The 27,609-nt window shown below is 40.2% G+C and overlaps 1 protein-coding gene across 2 annotated transcripts; it reads left to right on the top strand.

Annotated features, from left to right (window-relative positions):
* The first annotated feature begins 96 nt into the window (after positions 1 to 96).
* Positions 97 to 27,098, top strand: eif3s10 (eukaryotic translation initiation factor 3, subunit 10 (theta)). 2 transcript variants are annotated; one of them, XM_038309485.1, is made up of 22 exons: positions 97 to 270; positions 2,397 to 2,587; positions 2,677 to 2,813; positions 2,939 to 3,102; positions 5,442 to 5,641; positions 5,962 to 6,170; positions 7,525 to 7,696; positions 7,792 to 7,896; positions 8,198 to 8,296; positions 8,383 to 8,499; positions 8,587 to 8,772; positions 10,757 to 11,104; positions 11,210 to 11,314; positions 11,393 to 11,506; positions 11,581 to 11,703; positions 11,791 to 11,944; positions 18,070 to 18,242; positions 20,652 to 20,725; positions 20,807 to 21,408; positions 25,091 to 25,223; positions 25,316 to 25,470; positions 26,381 to 27,098. In XM_038309485.1, the coding sequence occupies exons 1-22, from the start codon at positions 222 to 224 to the stop codon at positions 26,548 to 26,550; spliced, it is 3,780 nt and encodes a 1,259-aa protein (XP_038165413.1). In that variant the 5' UTR covers positions 97 to 221; the 3' UTR covers positions 26,551 to 27,098. The 2 variants fall into 2 exon arrangements, with proteins under 2 accessions (XP_038165413.1, XP_038165412.1); XM_038309484.1 differs by having other exon boundaries at positions 26,363 to 27,098.
* Positions 27,099 to 27,609: the final 511 nt, after the last annotated feature.

The following is a 27,609-nucleotide window of genomic DNA, read 5'->3' as shown; positions in this document are numbered from 1 at the left end:
AAATATGACATCAACTAAGAAGTGAAAGAAGTCTGAATAGTGACTTGTCCTAAACGGGGGCTCGCATCGAATCTGGCAACCTTCCCGCGGTTGTTCACGAGGTTCTTCCTTTCAGCCAGCGCCGTCGCCGCGAGTGAGTGCGTGGCCTGGATGGACTGGTGAAGTCTCTTCCAGTTTTAACCAAGTCAGTCAGTTTTGGGTTACACTAGTATACCAGCAAGATGCCGGCGTATTTTCAGCGCCCAGAGAATGCTCTGAAACGAGCGAACGGTGAGTGTGAGGAGCTCCTCGAGTTAAAGCCGACTTCAGCCGCGTCACTACTGTGCGGCTCATGCCAATGCTAAAGCTAATGCTAGCTTTAGCATCAGCTAGGCCACACTTGTGGCCCTCACGGGGTTACCTCTTATTTACATCGCTGTATATCGACGTTTTTATAGATTTTCCACGGAAAAAAACGTTTTATTGGTCATTCTTTGTTGCGGTTGATCAGTTATTTGTCGATATCGCGAACTTTTGCTCTGTTTTCATTATGACCTAGCTTCATCTGTCAGTTAAAACATCTCCGTTTGACGGTTTTCCTGCATTTCTGTTCACGCAGCTAATCTTAATAACAGATATCCTTTTCTGCTCCAATATTGTTTAAATTTTCTGAGCATTTTTTAATTAAATTCTGTAGGAGTCCTCATCTAACATTGATTAAAAGTTCAATTAGATGTGTCTGTTTCCTGTGACAGTTTAAAGGATGTAAAACCTAATAAGAAAATGATCAGAATATTTGGCCTTAAGGTTCCCCACCTATAATATCATGCAGTATTATGTGCGGTTACATGTATTTGGTGGTTTCAGATTTATTTTTCAAACTTAAAGGAATAACTACCTGTTTAATAATAAAAAAAGGCAAAATCTGCAATAAAAAAAAATCGTATATTTTTGTTATATTTTTTTTATTACTGAGGCGCTTTGGATTGTTATTCTGCAGTGGTCACATGTAAACCCAGATATTTAGAAATGCTTTGAATTTAATCCTTGCTGTTTTTGTTATAGAATACAGTAGTGTTTATTTTATATGGTTACAAACGTATTACACTAAGAGATTCCTATAATTTTCTAACATTTCCAGGAAAATCAAATTACATACTGACATTGCAAACTCCATCCAGTATTTTAACCTAAAGACCCCATACTAAGAATATTAAAATACACCCCGTGTGTAAAAATAACAATAACGTTTGTCTAAGTCTAATAAAAATCGAAAAACAAAACCAGTACAATGTAGATTTGCATGTATTTCATACCCAAACCAGAAATTCTGTTTCTAATAATCCTGTCACACAAGTGTCTTCGTAATTATTTTATTAAAAATCCAATAATGAAGTAATTACCCTAAATAACAGGTTAATAAGAAGGAACCAAATAAAGCCAGAGATAATAGAAAACAGACAAAAGACAATAAATGATTAATAGTGAGGGTCTTAAAAGATGTTTACAAGCTGGCATTTAAGTCCTAATACATAATTATTTGCAGAACTTTAAGTGACAGACAAAGCAAAGCCTTTCATATTTAAATATATACTGTATCTGGCCTCTTTAAGAATTTCTTAGTCTTGTTTATGGGTTCAATGCTTATATCTGTTTGAACAAACGTTCATCATCACTATATCAATTTATTGACCTTAAAAGCAGGCTTGCCCCCAAAGAAGTCAAGTGATCTGGGCTTGTGATTAAGGACCAGTACGTCCACATTTGAACCAATCAGGTTCTGATCCCTGGTACCAAGGTGTCGGTACTCAACGGTACCTATTTTCAGCACCATTATATTATCATCTAGGCTAATTTAGCTGAAGCAGAAGAAGATAATGATGCTGAATCATCTTGCTGTTTGCAGATGATAATTTGCTAACAAGTGCTGGATGATGTGGCTTAGAAACCAAATCTATTTTTTCCCCCTACCAATCCAATTCATTTTTTTTTTCGCCTTGGGTTTCGTTGTAAAAATGAAAGTATGAAAATGTGCATTACTTTCAAAAATCATCCTCAATCATCTCTTTTTGGATCAGCAGCTCTCTGACATTATGTGTGAAATGCTGTGTTCATGTTGGCCAATTTAAAATCGTCCAGTCTTCTACTTCCTTATTGTTACAATGACGCCTTTGGGAACATAAATATGTTGCCATTTGATTTGATTTGACTTTGGTAGGTCAGACAGTAGCACAGACTGTATTTGGTCAGTACATATAAAACTGTCATATTCAGTACCCATCCATTCTTGTCACAAACTTGTTATGCCTAACAGAGCTGAACGTTATTATAACATTATTATTAGGTTTCCTTTTAAACTGCACTAACTGAATAAGGATTAAAATGCTGATAAAAATCTCTTACTTGTGTTTAAACAGAATTTCTCGAGGTCGGCAAGAAGCAGCCAGCCTTGGATGTTTTGTACGATGTCATCAAGAGTAAAAAACACCGAACATGGCAGAAGATCCATGAACCCATTATGCTCAAGTACCTGGAGCTGTGTGTCGACCTGCGCAAGAGTCACCTGGCCAAAGAGGGTCTCTACCAGTACAAGAACATCTGCCAGCAGGTTGGTTTGAGACAATAAATGCAGCTTCATCTGAACCTGTGTTTTTCAGTTTCTGGTATATGGAAGCATTTTTTTTTTTCCCTTCTCAGGTGAACATCAAGTCTCTGGAAGATGTAGTGCGGGCTTACCTGAAGCTGGCTGAGGAAAAGACTGAGACGGCGAAGGAAGAGTCGCAGCAGATGGTGCTGGACATCGAGGACCTGGATAACATCCAGACTCCAGAGAGGTAAAGATGGTGTCCTTCAAACTTATAAACTAGTTCCTAAACTTTACAGGTGGGTGATTCGGGACTTTGTTTAAAAATGCCCTTTGACGTTTTATCTTCTTAATGCCTTGCTGTCATTGTTACAGTGTCCTGCTGAGTGCCGTGAGTGGAGAGGACACCCAGGATCGTACTGATCGCCTGCTGCTCACTCCTTGGGTCAAGTTCCTGTGGGAGTCTTACCGCCAGTGTCTGGACCTGCTGAGAAACAACTCCAAGGTGGAGCGTCTGTATCATGACATCGCCCAACAAGGTACTACAATGATATTATGTCCTTCCATTACCACTTTCTCTGTGTACTTTCAATAAATCTACATTTAATATCATGTTAAAGTACAAAATATTCTTATGTAAAGTTCAGCAGTTAAGGGTATGTGAAGCCTGATCTTTGGCTGCAGGTTTAAAACCAGCATTCGATTCTTTAGGGCCACAGGACACATTAAATTGCTCTTGCAGCTTTAATGCTTCTCCTTCTTTAAAGGGATCATAGAATGCAAAACCAAGTTTCCATTGTCATAGATGAATAACGGTAGTTCAGTGGGTGAAATAGACGTACAGAGAAGATCAAACCCCATCAACACCTCCTTTCTCTGCAAATCTCACAATTCTAAACTTCCACCATAAACCAGGCGAATCCAAACGAAGCACCGAATTGACGTCAACTCGGGGATGTTGCCTTATTTTGTTTTGCCCTGTACTTTTGTCAGGCCCCGAAGTTATCATACAGACCAGCACACTGGTTCACTGGCCCAAGAATATGAATACAGGTAGATGTAAGACACCAGTTTAGCCTACAGTTGGGGTAAGCTCTACAAAAATTACAAAGCAGGCAGTTTCTCTATTTAAAATGAGCCAAAACCAGGGGTGGACATGCAGCGTTCCAAGCTGCTGACTAGGGGTGTAAATCACATCCATCATGGCGATTCGATTCAGTATCGATTTTCTGACCCAACGATTCGATTATTTTCGATACTCAAGAATACACCACGATTCGATTCGATTAATCGGTTATATTTTTTTTTTATTATTATTTTTTTTACACCTTACAGGTTAAACAAAGTTTCAAGTTTGAAATAAATCAATGAAAGCTGTAATATCATTATGCATTTTCTTTAGAAACAACAGCAAATAACAGAAGTAGAAAAGTTGCATCAAAAAATACTGCAAAAATACTGCACAATATCAGTGTAATGAGTTCAATGCAATACCTTGGCTCCAGAGAAACTGTCCAACATATTTTTTTAGAATGTAATAAATATACTCAGGAAAGAGAGATGTTGCGTAGAGAGTTAGACAGGAATAAAAATAAACTAGATATAAGGAAATTGTTTCAAAGGTCATCTGGGGATGTAGTTTTTGGTAGTATTTTTAATTTTCTAAGAAGAACGGGTATTTTAGGGAGAATATAATAGTTTGTCTGGTCCATACTCCATTCTGGAAGGTGGCGGTAATGCACCTATAAGTTGTTTGCCAACCGCCATTAAAAAAAAGAAGAAGAAGAAGGCTCCAGTGTCGACGTCACCGCCCCCTTGAGAGACGCTCCGCTGCTCCTCTCCCAGATTGTAGCTCACCGCAAACAGTGCAGCAGACAGGAGGCCGGCTTGTTTTGTTTTTATGACCGAAATTGCGGAAAACAACTCGTGAAGGTTGACCCGCTAGAAGAGCGAGGTGTGAGAGAACGCTGGGACCCTTTTTCCAGCTGAATCTCCGCTCTTTTTGCCCCATTGTCCCTCCGTCGTCGGACTAAACTCGCCCCCACTTCCTCGCCGCCTCGGCCGTATCTAGACCCACAGCGTGTAGCACAGACCACGCTTCAATACTGAGCATAATTTAAAAATGTCTGTGTGAAGCTTGCTGCAACAAACTGCTGTAAGAGTATAACCAGGAAGCGCGGTAGGAGGGCAAAATAGGTTTAGCACCACCGCAGCACGGGAGGGAGAATTTCGCCCAGGAGCAAATGGATAAAAATTACGATTATGATAACGATTATTATTTACACCCCTACTGCTGACTGGGTTCATGCGGACGGGGCAGGGAGCAAGCGGGGGGCGGAGCGACCGAACCCAACCTGGTGACGGTAGCCTGGACCCTGGAGCTCACGGCTTGTTTCAAATGCCTGGTGTGTTTCGACTCCGAGCTGCACTGTAGTCCACCAAAATCCCGGACGATTTTGAAATTCTCCCCAGACATTTTTTAGGTATGAAAAGTAGGACATGTCGGGGAAAAGAGGACGTCTGGTCACCCTACCATTTCAACAATCTGATGTTTCTGTGAGTGAGTGCTTGTTGCTATGATGCGTCTTTGTTCAGCAGCTTTACTCGTTGTAAACCAACCAATCAGAGCACAGCTGATCTAAATATTCATGAGCATACCATAAAAGGAAGAAAACCTGTCGTTTCATTCTAGGGCTTTTAACCAGGCTTGCATTAGGGCTCATAGAACAGCAAATATGCCATTTTCAGCCCTACCAATGTTACACACCCTATTCAGAGACCTTAAGGACCAAATGCCCTATAGAATCATATTATGACTCCTTTAATAGGGGAAAATAAGCTGGATATTAGAAATCTGATATTCATTTCTTTTCTGCAGCTTTTAAGTTCTGCCTTCAGTACACCCGCAAAGCAGAATTTCGCAAGTTGTGTGACAACTTGCGCATGCATCTGGGTCAGATCCAGCGGCACCACAACCAGAGCACCGCCATCAACCTGAACAACCCTGAGAGCCAGTCCATGCACCTGGAAACCCGCCTGGTGCAGCTAGACAGCGCTATTAGCATGGAGCTCTGGCAGGTTGGTTCCTCAATATTTTGGTTTTCATTTCAACAAGTAGCCTGATGATCCAGATTCAGTCTGAGGTTTAAACCTACTAGGTTTGACTAAAACGGATGTTTGAAAGGAAATGAATCTGTTTTGTAAATATTTGTGATGACATTTTGAGCTGATTCAACTTGAAATGACAGTTTTTATACATTGGTACTTTATAAAAAAGGCTGCTTTGGTAAAAAATGAATTGAAAGTAGCAGATAAAAAGCATTTTCACAGCTGTCTGAAGAAAAGATGCCTCCAAGATGAGCCTTGGGTAACAGATTGTCTTCTTTGTGTCTTTCTAGGAAGCGTTTAAGGCTGTAGAGGATATCCACGGCCTGTTTGCCCTTTCCAAGAAGCCCCCCAAACCCCAGCTCATGGCCAACTACTACAACAAAGTTTCCACTGTCTTCTGGAAGTCTGGAAATGCCCTCTTCCATGCCTGCACTCTCCACCGTCTCTATCATCTGTCGAGAGAAATGCGTAAGAACCTGACCCAAGATGAGATGCAGAGGTAATTTAATTCACTATACCGTAATTTTCGGATTATAAGCCGCACCTGAATATAAGCCGCAGAAGCTAAATTGCATGATTTGTACACATACAAGCCGCACCTGACTATAAGCCGCAGGTTTTTTATGTTTAATTGCCATATGGTTCGTGCACAGAGAGGATGGTCGGGAAAGTTAACAAATATTTGTTAACATTTCAACACAATTTGCATATTTGCATACATTAACTGTTACAATTTAGTGCAATAGAAGCTCCCATTTATTAACCGGTACGTTTGTTTTCCATAATGAGGGTGTCACACAAACTGTCTTGCGCTCGCATTGACCGTCTTTCTCGCTGTCGTTCTGTCTTGTACCACTCGCGGTAAAAGTCTGCTTCCGGAGGACCTCTGCATTCCTGCACGCGCGGCTATCATACTTGTGTGTTCAAGCAAATGTGACGTCAACATGGTGGATGGTAAAATCCATAGATTTAGGTTAGGGATTCACAATATAATCGGCCCCCTATCAGTATCGGCCTTAAAACCGAATATCGGACAGCGGCCACCCCACCGATATTTAACCCGATATTTGATCAGCTTCTAAGTTTCTAAAGTCTAAAAAAAAAAAAAAAAATACTACTTCTTCTTCCTCAAAAACTTCTTTTTTACAGACTTAAAAACTTCTAAAGACGATGGAAAAAATATTGATACATTAAAATATCACAATATCTTCATATGCTGATATATTGCCATTTAAAAACACCATATCAATCTCTTTTACTAATGAAATATTGCTATACGTCATCGTTATGCTACGAAATCCCCCGAAAATTCACGAAATTTTGCCATATTTTTATATGTTGATATATTGACGCGGCATCGATCTATTTTACTAACAAAATCTCACAAGAATTTGCGAAATATCACGAGTTTGTAACAGAACGATGAAATTTCACGAGATTTTGAAAGTAAAATAGATCGATACCGCGTTTTTAAAAATCAATTTGATATCAGCATATGAAAATATATTTGACTATATTATTTTTCAAAGTGTCAGAAATGGATAACAAAACTGCTATTTTCAATGACTACTTATTTTTGTCCAGCTTTAACATCGGTATCGATATCGGTTATCGGCTGCATGAGTTTTAAAATATCGGCCAAAATCCCAATATCGTACATCCCTAATTTAGGTATTACCCTAGTGGCCGTTAGCTGTAAAAGTCCATTTATTAACCACATTGTTATATAAGCCGCAAGGTCGAAAAATGAGGAAAAAGTTGCGGCTTATAGTCCGAAAATTACGATAATTGAAAGGTGTGTTTAGGCTGGGAGGAGAGAACTTGGAGTGTAAACGTTTCATTTGGATCCTCAGGATGTCCACCAGAGTCCTCCTGGCCACTCTGTCTATCCCCATCACCCCTGAGCGTACGGACATCGCTCGGCTGCTGGACATGGACGGCATCATCGTGGAGAAACACCGCAGGCTGGCCACCCTGCTGGGCCTGCAGTCTCCTCCAACTCGCCAGAGTCTCATCAATGACATGGTACACACTATTTTAGAGCTGACATTTTCTTCTACTTGCTAAAATAAAACCTGAATTTCTTTTTAAAAATGTATGTTTGATTGTTTCCCCTTAAGGTGAGATTTAACCTGCTGCAGTACATCGTTCCCGAGGTGAAGGAGCTTTACAACTGGCTGGAGGTCGACTTCCATCCTCTCAAGCTGAGCGGAAGAGTGACAAAGGTAGATTATTACAACAACAAGCCGTTTCTCATTTCTAAGTGAAGTTAAGAAACACAGTGAGACATTTTCAGCTGTTACATCTGTTCATTCTTATGACTCAGCTTATGAAAACTTATGTGAAATAAATTTGGATGCATGAACTCTGACCTATTGAGGTAAACTGACTCAGTCTGGGTTCCCTGCCTGTTCTTCCAGACTCTTGGACTTACATTCTTTGATAAAATGCTATAATTAATCAGGTCTTGAATAAATAATAGTTAATATTCACTGTAAAGGCAGTCATTTCTTTATTTCCTGTTAGGTGTTGAACTGGGTGAGGGATCAGGCTGAGAAAGAAGCCGATCTGCAGCAGTATGTCCCACACCTGCAGAGTAACACCATCCTTAGACTCCTGCAGCAGGTAAATCCTCTTCCTCTTAACTTTTCCCTAAAAATACTAAAACCTGATGATGTTTCTAACTAGTTTTTGTTTGTGGGGAATTTTAGGTAGCCCAGATCTACCAAAGCATTGAGTTTAGCCGTTTGGCCTCCCTGGTTCCGTTTGTGGACGCCTTCCAGCTGGAGCGCTCCATTGTGGATGCTGCACGCCACTGTGATCTACAGGTAACCATGCAACAAAGTCCATCTGTCTCATGCTTTAAAGTAATTTAGCATAGCTAGTCTTAAACTTTTTGTTAATGTTTCTTCTAGGTTCGAATCGACCACACGTCTCGAACCCTGAGCTTCGGTTCCGACCTGAACTATTCCACCAAAGAGGATTCTCCGGTTGGTCCGTTCCTGCAGAACATGCCGTCTGAGCAGATAAGGAACCAGCTGACCGCCATGTCTGCCTCTTTAGCTAAAGCCATCCAGGTCATCAAACCTGCAACCAACCTGGTGAGTTCCTCACCAGTTAGCTTAACCCGTAGCTACTCCAGGATACAGATGGCACAATGACAAAGCTCTAAATAACAGTCTAAAAATCAAAACAAACACACATAGGTAAGACAAATATAGAAAATGATCGATAATAAAATATAGATTATTACAAGTAACACAATTCATATGTATAAGAATAAGATTACATGAAACGCCTTCCCTCATCTCTATAACGCTTAATCATTACAGCAAAGAGCTTAATTTATCTCTTGTGCCAAAAAAACTCTGCTTATTTCACACCTGAGCTTATTGCAGCCTGCTAGAAACCTTGGCTACATCTTACAATAATATTGGCTTCAGATAAATCATTTACTTACTAATAATCTTTGAGTAAACGCCAAAGGCAATGCAAAACAGTGGAGGTTCATGCATCCCATAAAACTAATGGTTTAGAAGTGGTAAATGTTTCTACATTCATGTACATCTGTTTACATCTTATTAGAACGAGTTAAGTTGACATATTCTACTTTTATAGACGTACCTGCGGGAAAATGAGGGAAACACGTCTGACCAGAGATAATTTCTGAGCTGTGGCTGAGAGCTTTTTATGCCCACAGTGGCGCTAGTGCAACCTCTGCTGGTGGGGATGACCACAGCAAGCTTAACTTTATAGAAAACACATCAGTTTAAAATACAAAAAAAATACAGTCTGTGTCTATATATTTTCTTTCTACCTGCTGCACGTCCTTATGATCTCTTTGCATGGCTGCTGGGGGCACTAATGAATTAGCCAACACATGCATCCATCGTCTGATGCACATATGTGTTGGCTGGTTGGTGCATCAGTTTGTAATTCTTTTAATAATTATTGGCTCCCCCCCCCCCCCTTATTTAAAATATGGACCAGATTGAAATAAAATTGTAACCTTTAAGAACAGGTCAGTCCTACAACCAATCTTGCTTACCATGGAGATTTCAGAATGTAGAGATTGATGCATAGATATAAAACTTGAATCAAAGCTGCCACTTCCATGTGTTTTGGGATTGTACTTACATGGTCCCCTATTGGCAGGATTTAAAGAGTTGTATGGATAAGGTACTGAGGGTGGGTACATGGGGAGAGGGATGAAAAGATTAACAAGAGCAGCTGATAAATATATCTATAGGATTATGTTGGTAGCAAGCAAAAAAGCCGTTACTAGGAAATGGCTGAAGGCAGAAGCTCCTAAACGGGAAGATTGGGTTGAAATGATACATAATATTTATATTATGGAAAGGCTGACTTTTTCCATCAGATTTGAATCTGGAAAATTTAAAAATTATTGGGAAAATTGGCGATGTTTTATTTCACAATGGAGATCAGACTTTGTTTAATAATAGTGTGGGTTTGGGTGCCCTTATAGGGTTACAGACTGTAAATAGTTTGCTTACAGTTCAATACTTGTATAGAATATATGCACAGATTCTGTTGGATGTTGTGTTTGGGGAAAAAAAACAAAAAAAAAAATGTAAAATCGGTATGTATACTTGTATGGGAAAAAATATTTTCAATAAAAAGTGAAAATAAAAATAAAAAACTTGAATCAAAGCTAATATAGTTTTTCTATAAATTTTTTACATAACATGTTGGATTATAGATGCAAAAGGTCAAACACAGACTAGGTTGATGTATTTATTCATCAAATTATAATTTATTTTAATTACAAATACAGGAGTAGCTCATCAATAAATATTTGTCCTTTATTATGTAGAGATTCAAATGTTTATTTGTACCTTTCATTGTTTTTGTTTTTTTGTCCTTTATAATTATTTATATCTGTCACTGGACAGTGAGACATCCTTTATAAGAGGTCCCAGGGTTGGATAAAATAAAATATTCACAAAATATAGTACTGTTTGTGTTTAAAATGGTGATTATAAATGGGACAAAGATGTTTGCTCCTGTTGCTGCCGAAGATGATTAGTCTTTTTAAAAATTTTTATTTGTTTTATTCCCCTCCAGCAAGAGCGTGACGAACATAATCAGCAGGCTATCGCTGCGTACCTGAAAAACGCTCGCAAGGATCACCAGCGCATCCTGGCCCGTAGACAGACCATCGAAGAGCGAAAGGAGCGCCTGGAAAGCTTGAACATCCAGCGAGAGAAGGAGGAGCTGGAGCAGCGAGAGGCTGAGCTGCAGAAGGTCCGCAAGGCCGAGGAGGAGCGTCTGCGGCAGGAGGCCAAAGAGCGGGAGAAGGAGCGCATCATGCAGGAGCACGAACAGATCAAGAAGAAGACGGTCCGCGAACGGCTGGAGCAGATCAAGAAAACTGAACTGGGAGCCAAAGCCTTCAAGGATATCGACATCGAGGTCAAATTCAACCCCATAAAACATCCGGATTTCAGTCGATTTAACTCAATATTTTACAGAAACAATCAGATTTATTAAAGATAACTTTCTACTATTTTACCACAGGACCTGGAGGAGCTGGATCCAGATTTCATCATGGCTAAACAGGTGGAGCAGCTGGAGAAGGAGAAAAAGGAACTTCAGGAGCGTCTAAAGAACCAGGAGAAGAAGGTTGATCTTTAAGCTCCTGTCTAGATCTGTGAAAGTAGATTTACATTGAATAGGATACTAAGGATTATTTCTCCACAGATTGATTACTTTGAGAGGGCAAAACGCCTGGAGGAGATTCCTCTGATCAAGAAAGCTTATGAGGAGCAGCGTGTCAAAGACATGGAGTTGTGGGAGCTCCAAGAGGAGGAGAGGGTATGTAAGCAAATAAAAGTTAATCCCCAGCTGAATGTTGAGAGTCTAAACGGCGCTGCGTTTCTTTTTTTTAGATCAATAACTTGAAGATCGAGCGTGAAAAGGCTCTGGAGCATAAGAAGCGGATGTCCAGGATGATGGAGGACAAGGAGAGTTTCCTGGCTAAAATAACAGCCGCCCGCAGCTTCATCTACGAGGTAGAAGTCTTTGCAGTAGTTGGTGGAGGAATCAGAGGACCCATTTGTTTAAGACTGTATTTAAACGTCTTTATTTGGGCTTTACAGGAGAAATTAAAGACATTCGAGGAGCGTTTGGTTGAGGAGAGGAAAAAGCGCCTGGAAGAAAGGAAGAGGCAGCGCAAGGAAGACCGCCGTAACGCTTTCTACCGCCAGAAGGAGGAGGAGGCTCAGCGCATCCATGAGGAGCAGCTCAAGAAGGGTTAGTTAATAATAATATTACCTGAACTTTATTGATCTCACTTTGGAGAAATTTACCTCCGCATTTAACCCATCCCCATTGGGAGCAGTGGGTTGCCATCTTGGGGCGCCCGGGGAGCGGTTAAGGGTTGTTAGGGACCGAGCCAAAAAAATCAGAGAAGCACAGGGAAGTCATTGATGAAAATATGGTAACAAATTTATTTTTGCAAAAATAAAGTTCAAACTTCAAACAAGTCTGGGCCCATCAAGGAAAACGAATGACGAAAATCAGTGTAATCCAAACCTGACGCAGGAAAAGACCTCCCTAACTGACACACAAGGGAAAACATATATATACACTGGTTGATCAGACCATTTTGAAACAAGAGGGAAACATAAAATACATTTTCCTAAACAAAACTTGGCACCGAAAGACAAGGCATGTTTACCATAAAAGAACCGATGTTCGGTACCCAGTCCTACTCATAAGGGATTGCTTTCTCAAACGACGATGCCAACGCTGATTTATTGAGCGTTTTGATTGTTGTGCAGGGAGAAGCTGACATGGAGGATTTACAACATTCTTCATTTGGAGCGGATGACTTTTTAGGTGCTGGAATAAATTTGTACCGCTACCTTTTTCAGCAATGGTTTTGCGGCACGTCTTACAAATTAGCACCTTTTGTTCGACGTCCTCGGCTTGAAAACCAATTCAGTTTATTTATACAGCGCCAATTCACATCACAAGTCATCTCAAGGCACTTTACAGTTCACTAGATCATCCAGTCAAATTGATTCAAAGGACGCAAACCACTGCCATATATTTGCTCAGCTGAACGACCTGCTGTCACCATATTTAGTTTGCCATTTGCTGTAATGTGCAGAAAATAAAACTGTTTGGAGGAGGGATTTTTGATGCATTCAAAGTGTGTGGGAAAAATAACTCTCTGTGAAATAGATGCAGACGGCTTAATTTTGTCATGCGAATTTGTTATCGATGGTTGCGATAGTCATTTTAACTATTGTGCGTGGGGAAAGGCAAGGCAAGGCAAGGCAAATTTATTTGTATAGCACAATTCAGTACAAAGACAATGCAAAGTGCTTTACATGATTAAAGTACAGGAAGATAAAACAGAATCAAAGCAAGTAGGAAAAAATAAAAAACAAATAAAATAAAATAAAAAATGCAGAAACAAAAAAAGAATATTAAAAACAGTTGGATTAAAGAAAACATGTTTTTGTTGAATTATTTAACTAGAACAGTCGAAGGCAATCCTAAACAAATGTGTTTTTAGTCTTGATTTAAAGGAACTCAGGCTTTCCGCACTTTTACAGTTTTCTGGAAGTTTGTTCCAGATAAGTGGAGCATAGGAACTAAATGCTGCTTCTCCATGTTTAGTTCTGGTTTTAGGTCTGCAGAGCAGGCTGGAGCCAGAAGACCTGAGTGGTCTGGAGGGTTGATAAACTAATAGCAAGTCTGTGATGTATTTAGGTGCTAAGCCATTCAGAGATTTATAGACTAACAGAAGTATTTTAAAGTCTATTCTCTGAGATACAGGGAGCCAGTGTAAGGACTTTAGAACTGGGGTGATGTGCTCTACTTTCTTAGTCTTAGTGAGGACACGGGCAGCCTTGTTCTGGATCAGCTGCAGCTGTCTGATCCACTTGTTAGGCAGACCTGTGAAAACACCGTTGCAGTAATCAATTCGACTAAAAATAAACGCATGGATTAGTTTTTCCAGATCTTGCTGAGACATTAGTCCTTTAATCCTGGAAATGTTCTTCAGGTGATAGAAAGCCGACCTTGTAATTGTCTTTAAATGCTTTTGGAGGTTCAAGTCTGAATCCAGCACTACACCTAGGCTTCGGGCCTGATCAGTGGTTACTAGCTGAAGCGACTGAAGCTGTGTGCTAACTTTAGATCTCTCCTCTATTGGTCCAAAGATTATTACTTCAGTTTTGTTGTTATTCAGTTGAAGAAAATTATGGCACATCCAGGCATTGATTTCTTCTAAGCATTTCCTCAGTGCTTGAATTGGTTCATAGTCACCTGGTGACATGGTGATGTAAAGCTGTGTGTCGTCTGCATAGTTATGGTAGCTGATGTTGTTGTTTTTTATTAACTGAGCAAGAGGGAGCATGTAGATATTGAATAGGAGGGGACCCAGAATGGACCCTTGGGGAACCCCACATGTGATTTTTGTCATCTCTGATGTAAAGTTGCCTACTGACACAAAAAAGTCCCTGTCCTTTAAGTAGGATTTAAACCAGTTGAGAGCTGTACCAGAGAGGCCGACCCAGTTTTCCAGGCGCTCTAACAGGATGGAGTGATCGACAGTATCGAATGCTGCACTGAGGTCCAATAGTACCAGCACTGTGGTTCTTCCGCAGTCTGTATTTATTCGGATGTCATTAAACACCTTGATAAGGGCGGTCTCTGTACTGTGGTGAGCACGGAAACCTGACTGGGACACGTCAAAGCGGCTGGTCATATCTAAGAAAGTGTTTAACTGTTGAAACACTGCTTTTTCAATAATCTTACTGATAAAGGGGAGGTTTGATATGGGCCTGTAGTTCTGGAGTAGTAGTTTGTCTAAACTGTTCTTTTCAGCAGTGGTTTGATATTTGCTGTTTTTAGGGACTGCGGGAAAACACCTGACAGAAGGGACGTGTTTATTATCTGAGTCAAATCAGACGCTATGACAGGCAAAACTTTCTTAAAGAAAGCTGTGGGTAGAACATCAAGGCAGCAGGAGGAGGAACTTAGCTGCTGAATGATTTCCTCTAAGCTTTTATAGTTTATTTGGCTGAATTGGGACATTTGGCCAAGATCAATTCCAGTTGGAGACAACTTTGGTACTGAACTTGATATGGATGTATAAACTGATCCTCTGATCTTTAGGATTTTCTCAGTAAAGAAATTAGCAAATTCATTGCAGGCCCGGGTGGAGTGGAGTTCAGGAGCCACGGACACAGGAGGATTTGTTAGCTTGTCGACTGTGGCAAATAAAGCACAAGTATTATTAACGTTCTTGTTAATGATTTCAGAGAAGAAAGATTCTCTTGCATTTTTCAGTTGTAAGCTATATCTGTAAAGTCTCTCTTTATAGATGTCATAGTGAACCTGGAGTTTCGTCTTTCTCCACCTGCGTTCAGCTTTACGACACTCCCTTTTTTCACTTCTAACTGCTGGAGCACTTCTCCAAGGAGATTTTTTCTTACCGGAAAAGACTTTCACTTTAATTGGAGCAATGCAGCTAATGATGTCTGAGACTTTAGACTGAAAGTTATCAACTAGCTCTTCTACTGAGTTGCACCCCAAGGTTGAAGTAGCAGAGTAAGCTTGAATAAAAGTTTCTGTGGCATTTTCCTTAAAGGTGCGTTTTCTTATGATGTCCCTTTGGCTAAATGAGTCACTGGAAATGATGCCCTCAAAGGTAACAGAAAAGTGATCGGATAGGGCAACATCAGTAACACTGACTTTAGAAATCTTCAGACCTTTAGTGATGATCAAGTCTAAAATATGTCCCTGTTTGTGTGTTGGTTGTTTAACATGTTGAGTTAAACCAAAGTTTCTAAGTGTGTCATACAGTTCTTTTGCACTTCTGTCTTCAGGGTTGTCAACGTGAAAATTAAAGTCTCCCACAATAATTAAACAGTCATAATCAACGCATATCACAGACAGGAGGTCACTAAAATCATTAAAAAAGTTTGACGTGGACTTGGGAGGCCTGTAAACATTTAGAAACATAGTTCGTACCGGGCTCTTTACCTGCAGAGCCAAATGTTCAAAAGAGTCAAATTTTCCCAAAAACACCTTTTTACACTTCAGTGAGTCATTAAACAATGTTGCCACTCCTCCACCTTTCCTTTGCTGTCTGCTCTCGCAAAGAAAATTGTAGTTTGGAGGAGACGACTCCAACAGAATATGTGCTTCATTAAGTCCATGTAACCACGTTTCTGTTAAAAACATAACATCAACATTATTGTCAATAATAAAGTCATTAATTAAAAGGGATTTTCCTGACAGAGATCTAATGTTTAATAAAGCCAGTTTATATGAATTAGTTGTTGATGTTGTCTCTGTAGCAGGCTGCATCTGACAGTTTATGACTCTTAAGTGTCTGTTCCTGTTTGTTCCCATTTTGTTTTTCTTATTTCTGCCACGTATCATCACAGATATTCCATAAGCTCCAGTGTAAGGCCCAAGCTGATGCTGGAAACTGTTATGTCTGATAAGCTTGTTGCCGGGGCCCGGTGTGTATCACGGAGAAGTTATCTGAAGGTCCTGACGTTCCGTGATATGTAGAGGAGGATCTGGGGCTCTGCTGCTTTTAGGATATGCTGGTTTTTTCACATAGCTGCGGCTTTCGGAATGGCTATGTGGAGAGGATGTCAACTGTAGGCCAATCTTGAAAACTTTGTTCATGTTATGAGAAAATTCCAGAAAAGGAACATCTGGGCTTTGTGGGGGAGAGGGGGAATTGGGTGCAGTCTGGACTGGTGTCTGTGGGGATGGAGGTTTTTGATAATTTAAATTTAAAGGGGAGTCCTCTTTTTGTCCTGCTGAGATCTGGGATGAATCCTCCTGTAGTTCTGATGTAGGCTCTTTCTGTGTCATCTTTTTGGCCATCTTTATCTTGGCTTGTTCGGGCTTTACTGGGCTTATCGTTTGTTTAGGCACTGGTTGTACTTTGTTTTGGAACAAAGCTGATGGTGCATGGTTAACAGAATAGAAAATGTTTGATATCAGCCGTTTCGCTCCTGACCTATTTAAAGAGAAACCATCTCTGTTGAACAAATGTCTCCTCTCCCAAAAGATGTCAAAATTGTCTATGAACGTTACAGTTGTTTGTTTGCATGTTGCATCCAGCCATTTGTTTAACATCAGAACTCTGGAAAAAATTTCATCTCCACAATTAATGGGCACGTGAGGGCCGCTGAGAAACACCTTGACATTAAGACCATCAACTAAATTCAGCAGACGAATGTAATCCTCTTTCAGTATTTCTGATTTTCTCAGGGCTGCGTCGCCCAAGGCTTCAGCTTGTATGATGAGTTTTTCCAAGGTCGGGCGTTTTTTCATGATCTCTGGAAGGATGTCTGTTACATTAGACACCAGGCCATAGTTCAAAGGGGTATAAATCAACACCTCTGTGTTTTTCTTGTTACAGAAATGTTTAATCCCACGTATAGATCCACTGCATAATATCAGGGTCCTTGGCCCTGTGGCCTGTTTTTTCTCTGGTAGCTTAGAGTGAAGATTGTTGACATACCTTTGATTGTCTTTGTGATCCTTCTGGGTCTCATCTTGAAGTGGAGCAAATCTGTTTTGTAACGGAATTCCAATATTTCCAGCAGGTTTACTCCTATCATTTGTTGTGAGAACATCCCGTTTTTGTTTCACTTTTCTTGGGATATCTCTCTGTGGTCTCGGCCAGTTTTCTGTGTCTAGGTGGGTTCGTTGATCCTTTGGTCTAGCACCCAGAGTGGTCCAGGGATTCTCCTTTTCCTCTGGGAACTGTTTGTTTGCCGAGTTGCTGGGCTGGTGGTCCCCGTTCGGAATCACAGGCAGCGTTGTTTCATTACCATACGCAGCGTTTACATCATAGTTTACTTCAAGTTGGTGGATTTTCAGCTCCATGACAGCTATTTTCTGTAGAAGCTTGTCAAAGTCGTCTGTGCTGAAGGTAGGCATCCTTTGAATCGGGTGGTTCTTCTCCATATCCACTTCAGATGCCCTGGGACAGCTCAGTCTCTCCAGTTGGTTTGCCCACTACAGAGCCACCGCGACGCTGCAGACTGTGAAAGTCTGCAGTGAAAGTCTGGGAAAGTCAAGATACATCAAGTACATTTGATATATTGCCCACCACTAATGTTGCCGTTAATAGAAGAAGAAGAAACTTACGTTATTGTTTCATGTGTGCGGAATCTGAACATCCCGGAGGAAAGACATCCCCCACTTGTCACAGATGTGGAAAGTCGTGTCAAAAAATTATTAAAAATGGCCCAGTGTATGCCGGGTTTGTCTCATGCAGCAATTCTCTGCCGCTAACGGGTTTCACCTCCATATCCACTAAGAGCTGACCAGGATCAGCAGCGAGCGATGCAATAAAACAGACTCCATTTGTCGTTCTTTCAAAACAGAACGTGAAGAGCGTGAGCGGCTGGAGCAAGAACGGCGTGAGGAGGAGGAGCGCGAGTACCAGGAGCGCCTCCGCAAACTGGAGGAGCAGGAACGTAAGCAGCGCGCTCGTCAGCAGGAGATCGAGGAGCGGATGCGGCAGAAGACCATCAGCCCACAAGAAAAACCACCCCAGGTAACAAAAACTGACCTGGAGAGTTTGTGGAACAGACCCACAACAGAAAGCTTTGGTTCTCATTTAAATACAGTAGCTTCTTTACATTCTTCCCACTTTTTCTGCCCACCCCCCCTCAGACCATCTATTTAAAGCCATGAATAATAATACAGCTAGTTTTGTGACACCAGTGGCTTTTATTTCACAATAGACAGACATTAAATGGTTTGGAAAGGAAAGAAAGACCTGCAGCTAAAGTTTACTGGTGAGGATTTAAATCCAGAACATCACTGTTGTAGGAAAATCTTAAGATATAACAACATAGATATTGATGAATCTGATTAATGTGGACTGTTAAACCCTGAAAAATAAGGCTTGGAATAACTTTTTCTGGTTAATTGGCTTGAATTAGGCAAGGCAAATGTATTTGTATAGCACAACTCAGTACCAAGACAATGCAAAGTGCTCTACATGATTAAAATATAGGAAAATAAAACAGAATCAAAGCAAGTAGGGAAAAAAAATAAATAAAAAAATTGCAGAAACAAAAAGAATATTAAAGCTACAGTGTGTAATAATTACAGGGATATACAGTCAGAAATGTAATATATTATACATAACTATGTCATTTATCATCATCTACGAGCTCAGCCTCTTAACCTTAATATTTGCGTTGCCTTAGAATTCGTTATTTATAATTACATAGGAGCGGGTCTCGCAGCCATGGAGGCAGACATCTTTGCGCTACGGCAGCGCAGAGCCAACAAACTAGCGATTGCGAGATCGCCCATTACGCTCGAAAGTAACTACGGCAAGTTGAGAGAGATGAACTGAGACGGTACTGAACAATAGATGGCAGTATTAAAATTATCTATGTAAACAAACCTCATCACTTGAGAAGGTAGGTGATGCGGACGTCGTGGAAGACATTTTGTCCCTTAATGCTCGCCGTACTGTTGGGGGGGAGATGTTCATGTTGCTGCGGTCTGCAGTCTGGACGTTAGATGTCGCTGAAAATTACACACTGTAGCTTTAAAAACTGTTGGACTTAAGAAAATAACAAAGTTGAACTAATGATGTTTCAGTTGAACTGTTTAACTAGAACAGTGGAAGGCAATCCTAAACAAATGTGTTTTTAGTCTTGATTTAAAGGAACTCAGGCTTTCCGCACTTTTACAGTTTTCTGGAAGTTTGTTCCAGATAAGTGGAGCATAGGAACTAAATGCTGCTTCTCCATGTTTAGTTCTGGTTCTAGGTCTGCAGAGCAGGCTGGAGCCAGAAGACCTGAGTGGTCTGGAGGGTTGATACACTGATAGCAAGTCTGTGATGTATTTAGGTGCTAAGCCATTCAGAGATTATAGACTAACAGAAGAATTTTAAAGTCTATTCTCTGAGATACAGGGAGCCAGTGGAAGGACTTTAGAACTGGGGTGATGTGCTCTACTTTCTTAGTCTTAGTGAGGACACGGGCAGCAGCGTTCTGGATCAGTCTGTCTGATCCACTTTTTAGTTGGTTAGGGTTTCTAATTAGGGCTCTAACAAGCTCATGTTAGCAATAAATTATTCTATCAAATATGCTTAAAAATAATTAAGTTATTGGGCAGAAACCACCTTCTGCGGATGGTTCACCTGTTCCTTAAGATTCTATTATGAATAATAGGAATGCTTAGAGTAAATGCAAATATCTCTTTTTTTTCTTTTTTTATGAGAAAATGAACTGTTTTTAATTTATTTACTTATTTTTGCTTTATAATGCATTATTGTATTTATATAAAACATAATTCGTCTAGATTACTTAAAGGTAAAGATACACAATTATTGTTTTTGGTTGCAAAGCACATAAAATAATACATATTCATCAAAAAGGTAAACTGCTGATTTATGATTAGGGTTGTCTAGGTGCTATGACTTCAAACCCAGGGAAATATTTATTAGGTTTTCTACGATTCCATTGGAATAGTAAAAGGCATAAACATGTTTATTATTCTATAGAAAATCACATCTTTTTCGATCTCAACATGAAATTTCCTTTTTCAACAGAATCCCAGATTCTATTGGTTAAATAAGTCTACAAGTAAATGTAAAATAACTCAGAAAAAAATGCTTTGACAATATTTTAATGTTTCCGGTATTATTTTTTTTATCTGCAAATAATCTACCGATATATAAGATTAAATATTAGAAAAAATGCCAATAACCCTTTTACTTAGTATTGATTCCGTGCCAAATTAGTAATTCATCCGGATACAGCCTATAAGCATCAAGACTTTTCAGAGTATCATGGCTGTCCATCGGCATCCATGTATCAGCAGGGCGGTGGGTGTTAAATCAAACGAAGATCAATGGCCTTGATGAATTTTAGTAATTGAGGTCCTTGAATCGCTTCAGGAATCATTACAGCACTAATTATAATCTGTTGCTGTTGGACAGGATGAGAAAGAGGAGGGAGGCTGGAGAAAGCGAACTGAAGGAGACTCAGAATGGCGTCGTCCAGTTCCTGACAGGTGTGTAGCTTCGCAGATTCATTCTACTCTCCAACTTCAGTTTCTGTCAAGATTTGAGCGGTGACCTTCTTTCCCCTGCAGGGACTGGAGACAGGAAGGCCGAGAGGACAACAAGGAGGAAAAAGAGGGACCCTTCAAGAGAGGGGATGCTCCTCGCAGGGACGGCGATGAAAGAGGACCTCGCAGAGGCTTTGAAGATGACCGAGGTCCTCGCCGTGGAGGCGATGATGACCGTCCTCCTCGCAGAGGGATGGATGATGACCGTCCTCCGCGCAGAGGGTTTGATGACGACAGAGCTCCCAGGAGAGGCGGAGACGACGACCGCGGACCTAGACGAGCCTTCGACGACGACCGTGGACCCAGACGAGCCTTCGACGACGACCGTGGACCCAGACGAGCCTTCGACGACGACCGCGGGCCCAGACGAGGCTTCGACGACGACCGTGGACCTAGACGCGGCTTTGACCGAGGCTTTGATGACGACCGTGCTCCGAGACGTGGCTTTGATGATGACCGTGGACCTAGACGCGGCTTCGATGATGACAGAGGTCCTCGCAGGGGGCTTGATGAGTCAAGGGGTTCCAGACGTGGGGCTGACGACGACTGGGGTCCTAGAAGAGACATGGATGATGGCCCACGCCGTGGAGATGACGCCAAACCATGGAAACCCCTTGGCAGACCCGGTACGTACAAATGCTTTTACCCGTCGGTGTCACGTTTTTATTCATCATAGCTACAAGGTTAACTCCTCTAGGTTCCTCACGCTCACCTGCTATTGTTCTTTACTGTTTGCAAGCTAGCTGTCAGGTACCCTAATGCTAATCAACAGTAAGCGCTAGCAAACATTTAACTTAATGTAGTTTAAGTATTGTTAAAATAAAAAAAGAGGAACATGTAAGGTTTCTGAAAAGCGAGACGAGATATGTCGCTCTGACCTGCTGTCAGGCTATTTCCCACTTTTGATGCATTAACTCAAATGCATTAGATGCGTTCACAAGGGCCGCGGCGCCAAATTAAATGCTGCAGACGCTGTGAGGGGCGGATTCTCTAGGCGTCAATCATGAGACATTTACTTCTCTTCCAAATGCCAGCGAGGCTACGAATGAGAAGGGGAGCCCTCTAGTGGACAGCCGTAACGTTACAACTTGTTAAAAAATCCTTTTAAGGTGATGGTATCAATTAAAGTTATTGTGGAGGATTTTTTTTTTTTTTTAAAGAACTGCCCTCTCCACTTTAAAAAAATACGCTTGCAAGGGTGTGCACGAGCCCATTTCTCCTCGTGCACGCTCTGTTTAAAATGTGCTGTTCTCATAGCTCATACAAGCGTACTGTGTCCACATACAGCAGGGAATATATAGTGAACTTTATAGTGAACTCCGTTAACTCACCATTCAGACTGATCATCACTAGATTTTGCTGTGTTCTTCACGTAACTCCTCCTCCACCGCGCGGTGCCTGCACCATCTTTATTAGTCGCAGCTATTGGGTAGCGATTGCCTATGGCGACAGTGACACCAAATCCCATAATGCTTTGCTGTTCAACAGCATTCTGGGATATATCTGCCTCTTCTGAGGCCTTTCTTTTCTTATACACTTCATAGACACTTTTCGCTTACGACCTTCGGCCATTTTCAAAGAACCGCTTTGAGAAAGGTGAGCTTCAATGACTGTCTGAAACCGTAGCTCACCGCAGATATACACCTGAAAGTGAGCATGTGCAGAAAGCTATAGCTAACGGGACGAGCACGCAGGACGGCCTTACGTAAACATATCACCAGAATGATTGACAGTTAGGAGGACCACTTATTTAAATATTAATAGTGCTCTGCTTTCTAATAGTGTATATGAGAGCTTTCTAATAGTTTATATGAGAGCTTTCTAATAGTGTATATGAGAGCGTTCTAGTAGTGTATATGAGAGCTTTCTAATAGTTTATATGAGAGCTTTCTAATAGTGTATATGAGAGCGTTCTAGTAGTGTATATGAGAGCTTTCTAATAGTGTATATGAGAGCGTTCTAGTAGTGTATATGAGAGCTTTCTAATAGTGTATATGAGAGCGTTCTAGTAGTGTATATGAGAGCGTTCTAGTAGTGTATATGAGAGCTTTCTAATAGTGTATATGAGAGCGTTCTAATAGTGTATATGAGAGCGTTCTAATAGTGTATATGAGAGCTTTCTAGTAGTGTATATGAGAGCTTTCTAATAGTGTATATGAGAGCTTTCTAGTAGTGTATATGAGAGCGTTCTAATAGTGTATATGAGAGCGTTCTAATAGTGTATATGAGAGCTTTCTAGTAGTGTATATGAGTGCTTTCTAATAGTGTATATGAGAGCGTTCTAATAGTTTATATGAGAGCTTTCTAATAGTGTATATGAGAGCGTTCTAGTAGTGTATATGAGAGCTTTCTAATAGTGTATATGAGAGCGTTCTAATAGTGTATATGAGAGCGTTCTAATAGTGTATATGAGAGCTTTCTAGTAGTGTATATGAGAGCTTTCTAATAGTGTATATGAGAGCTTTCTAGTAGTGTATATGAGAGCGTTCTAATAGTGTATATGAGAGCTTTCTAATAGTGTATATGAGAGCGTTCTAATAGTGTATATGAGAGCGTTCTAATAGTGTATATGAGAGCTTTCTAGTAGTGTATATGAGTGCTTTCTAATAGTGTATATGAGAGCTTTCTAATAGTGTATATGAGAGCGTTCTAATAGTTTATATGAGAGCTTTCTAATAGTGTATATGAGAGCGTTCTAGTAGTGTATATGAGAGCTTTCTAATAGTGTATATGAGAACGTTCTAATAGTGTATATGAGAGCGTTCTAATAGTGTATATGAGAGCTTTCTAGTAGTGTATATGAGAGCTTTCTAATAGTGTATATGAGAGCTTTCTAGTAGTGTATATGAGAGCGTTCTAATAGTGTATATGAGAGCTTTCTAATAGTGTATATGAGAGCGTTCTAATAGTGTATATGAGAGCGTTCTAATAGTGTATATGAGAGCTTTCTAGTAGTGTATATGAGTGCTTTCTAATAGTGTATATGAGAGCTTTCTAATAGTGTATATGAGTGCTTTCTAATAGTGTATATGAGAGCTTTCTAATAGTGTATATGAGTGCTTTCTAATAGTGTATATGAGAGCTTTCTAATAGTGTATATGAGTGCTTTCTAATAGTGTATATGAGAGCTTTCTAATAGTGTATATGAGAGCGTTCTAATAGTGTATATGAGAGCTTTCTAATAGTGTATATGAGTGCTTTCTAATAGTGTATATGAGAGCTTTCTAATAGTGTATATGAGAGCTTTCTAATAGTGTATATGAGAGCTTTCTAATAGTGTATATGAGAGCTTTCTAATAGTGTATATGAGAGCGTTCTAATAGTGTATATGAGAGCTTTCTAATAGTGTATATGAGAGCTTTCTAATAGTGTATATGAGAGCTTTCTAGTAGTGTATATGAGAGCTTTCTAATAGTGTATATGAGAGCGTTCTAGTAGTGTATATGAGAGCTTTTTAATAGTGTATATGAAAGGTAAAGCTTTTCACCAGTTTATATGAACAGTTCTCACTACTTTGTATGAGAGCTTTTGAGTAGATTATATAAGAGGTAAATGTTTTCACTAGTTTATGTGAGAGCTTTTTACTAGTGTTTGTGGGAGGTTTTCAGTATATTATATGGAAGAGTGTAATTTAATATGTGTATATGCAAGTTAATTCTGATTTATGTCCCTGGGGGCACCTCATAGGGGGGGGGGGGATTCAGCGTGTGTGAGCTGTGATTGACACTCCATCAGACGCTCCTCTGGCTGTGATTGGTTGTTTTGACTCGTCCCGAATTATTCTTTCCAGATTGAAATACAGGCAGTAGGCGGTACCAGTTGAAGCAGTTTTTTTCACAGGTTACATATCACATGTACTGCTGTCTGGGCATAGGGACAGTTTTAGCCAATATGACAAAAAAGTGATTTTTTTAAACTTACAGACTTCAGCATTAAAGATCATCCTCTATAGCTTTAATAGAATGGAGCAAATTTGCAATCTAATATAAAACAATTTCAACAATCCAAAGGTAATGTTTTGTTTACATCCCTCGCTCTGTAGGCATATTGTTTTTGATTGTAGCCATGACCTTTAATCTCTTAATGCAATTAAATCTTATCCTAAAGGAATGCTGAAGATTTATACTGTGATAAATTCTGGATATCAAATAATTTTTTAAGTGTTGATAGCGTTTTTTTTAATGATTTATGTCTGGGGGCTTGTAATATTACAGGATAATTATCGGAACAACAATTATAAATTTTGTAGTAAAAAAAAAAAAAAAAAAAGATGTGATAAGTTGTTTCAGAGCGATCCTTTGGTTCCAGGTGGCTGGCGTGAGCGGGAGAAGGCCCGAGAGGAGAGCTGGGGTCCTCCCCGCGGCGGCGGCCAAGATGATGAAGAGGAAGGCGATGGAGATGAAAGGCCATCTGATCGCTTCAGAGACCGTCGGCCACAGAGGTGGGGAAGGAATAGGCGTCTGAAGAGCAGCAGACGCTCCTACAGAGAAAGTCGTCTCTGTTTATTTTACTCAGATTTTAAACTGTTTGCAGAGAGGAGAACATCTGGAGAAGAGGAGGCACAGAGGAAGGAAGCTGGAGGGAATCTCGCAAAGAAGACGCTGACCGTGATGATCGTCGTAGCGACCGGAGGGAGCGAGACAGACGAGATGATCGCGATAACAAACCACCTAGGGATACTGATGAAGGTGAGGAAAACTTGGAGATATGAATTTAGTTTCAATTCAGTTTATTTCTATAGCGCCAATTCACAACACGTCATCTCAAGGCACTCATCCAGTCAGATTGATTCAAAGTTTGATATCTAAGGAGAACCAGTTGATTGCATCGACTCATTGACTCTTCAGCAATCCCACACACTAAGCATGCTTGTAGCGACAGTGGAGAGGAAAAACTTCCTTTAACAGGGAGAAACCTCCAGAAGAACCAGGCTCAGCTCAAACCTGAAAAGCATAACTTTTAAAATCTACTGCTAATGCATCTCACATTCTAATATCAGAAACCTCAATATGTCAGCTAAAAAAAACCACAGACTTTGTTTTTAGAACTAATACATTTACCATTCTAAGTATTTTATAGCATTTTTCCAGTAAAAAGGGACTAAATAAATAAGTCGCTGGGAAGGCTGGGGTTTACCCTCCACCATGAAGGGATGCATCAAAGATCAGGGGATCTATTAAATCACATCATTGGAAAGTTTAGTGGAAGGAGAAAAGTTTGATATAAAAATTAGTAGGATTTTGAAGCAAATTGTCACAAGTTGCCTGAATCAGGTCCAGTATGAAGTTTTCACGGTTGAGGACCATTTAATGTGCTGATGTAGATCGACTGGGTCAGATGGAGTCAAAATTACTTGATTTAAATCTAGAAATAAACACTTAAAGTATAAAACTATTTAGTTGATCCGTGAGTTTTTCTATGATCTAGTTTATTGAGATGAAATGTCATCTATAGCCAGCAGAGGTCACTGTTTCCATGTGTGATTACTGCTACTGGGGGAGGGGGGCTCTCTGTGCCTCAACTTGTTTTCAAGATGTATTTAATATTTTGTGTTTTTTGACTTACTCCCTAACCATGCAGTCGCATCTGATGCCCCAGGCAGTACATGGCGCCGCGGCGGCGGCGAAGAAAGACGAGAGGAACGGGAGCGTCCCAGAGAGCGGGAGCGCGAAGCTGAAGGGGAGAAGGCCTGGCGCACCGACAAGGAAAACCCTCGCCGCACCAAGAACGAGACGGACGACGATGGTTGGACCACCGTCAGGCGCTAACATCTACAACCATGTGTCCAAGCGCTCCTGGCCAACATAATCCAAATATTAAACCATAAGAATAATAATCATCCAGCAGGTCAAGGTTTGGATTAACGATCCTCGCCTCTAATACTGGATGAAATACTTGTAGGCGGATTTATTTTCTTTATTTTGTCTTCCTGTGATCATTCAGACAGGTTCCATTTCCTCATGATCTTTTGTGCACAGCGGCCTCATAACAAACAATAGTCTATAAACGTGTTATTAGTGCTTCAGACGCTCCTGGGCTGATGCTCAATTAAAACCGTTTCACCAACTGCCTCTTAACTCTACATGTTCACACTCAGATTAACATCTAGCAACAGGAGCAGTTCTTTTTCTGACTTCTGCTCCTCATGTCGAAGGAGGTGCTTCTTAATCTGCTGGTGGATTTTACATCTTAATTTGCATGCTTCAGAAATTCAGATTATCTTAATATCCAGTGTGTGCTGCTGCAATCAGTGGTTTCGTACCACTTTGCATGTATGCATAGAAATCCTAGAAATAATAAAGATGTTTGCTCACTACTTGTTTGGTCATTCTTTCTTTTTTAGTGTTTTTAATCCCTAGAATGGTTTTAAAAATAACTTTAATCTGTTGCTTCGCCTGTTAAAACTGAATTTATTAATCCAGCTGGAGAAAAGAAAACTTTCCCTCAGAAATATTAAATATTTCTATCATCATAATTAGTTACTTTGCACAACAAAAGATTAAATAAACCAGCTTTTTGGGGAAAATATATATCCGCAAAATAATAAAGCACTGCTCAGTCAGTATTATTTATGCTATTTTCATGGGTGTCTATAAAAAAGAAAATGGTTAGAAATGTACAATTTTTAGGTATTTTCTTTAAGTGGGAATAAGAATCCCAATAAGCTTTTACGCTTTTTAAGTTATTTGCACATTCAGATGTCGAGAAAACCTGTTGGAATTTTGATCCATACATAATTGTCATAAGAAAAGAATATTTTGTTAAAGTGGAATATGTAACAGTCCATAAAGGTAAGCAGTTTATAGATTTAATCCAAATGGAGTGAA

The sequence above is a fragment of the Cyprinodon tularosa genome, unplaced genomic scaffold (genome assembly GCF_016077235.1).
Source record: "Cyprinodon tularosa strain WSP-4 unplaced genomic scaffold, ASM1607723v1 ctg661, whole genome shotgun sequence".
NCBI lineage: Eukaryota > Metazoa > Chordata > Actinopteri > Cyprinodontiformes > Cyprinodontidae > Cyprinodon > Cyprinodon tularosa.
Note: the sequence above shows the minus strand (reverse complement) of the source record. Positions and strands in the feature narration are given on the sequence as shown.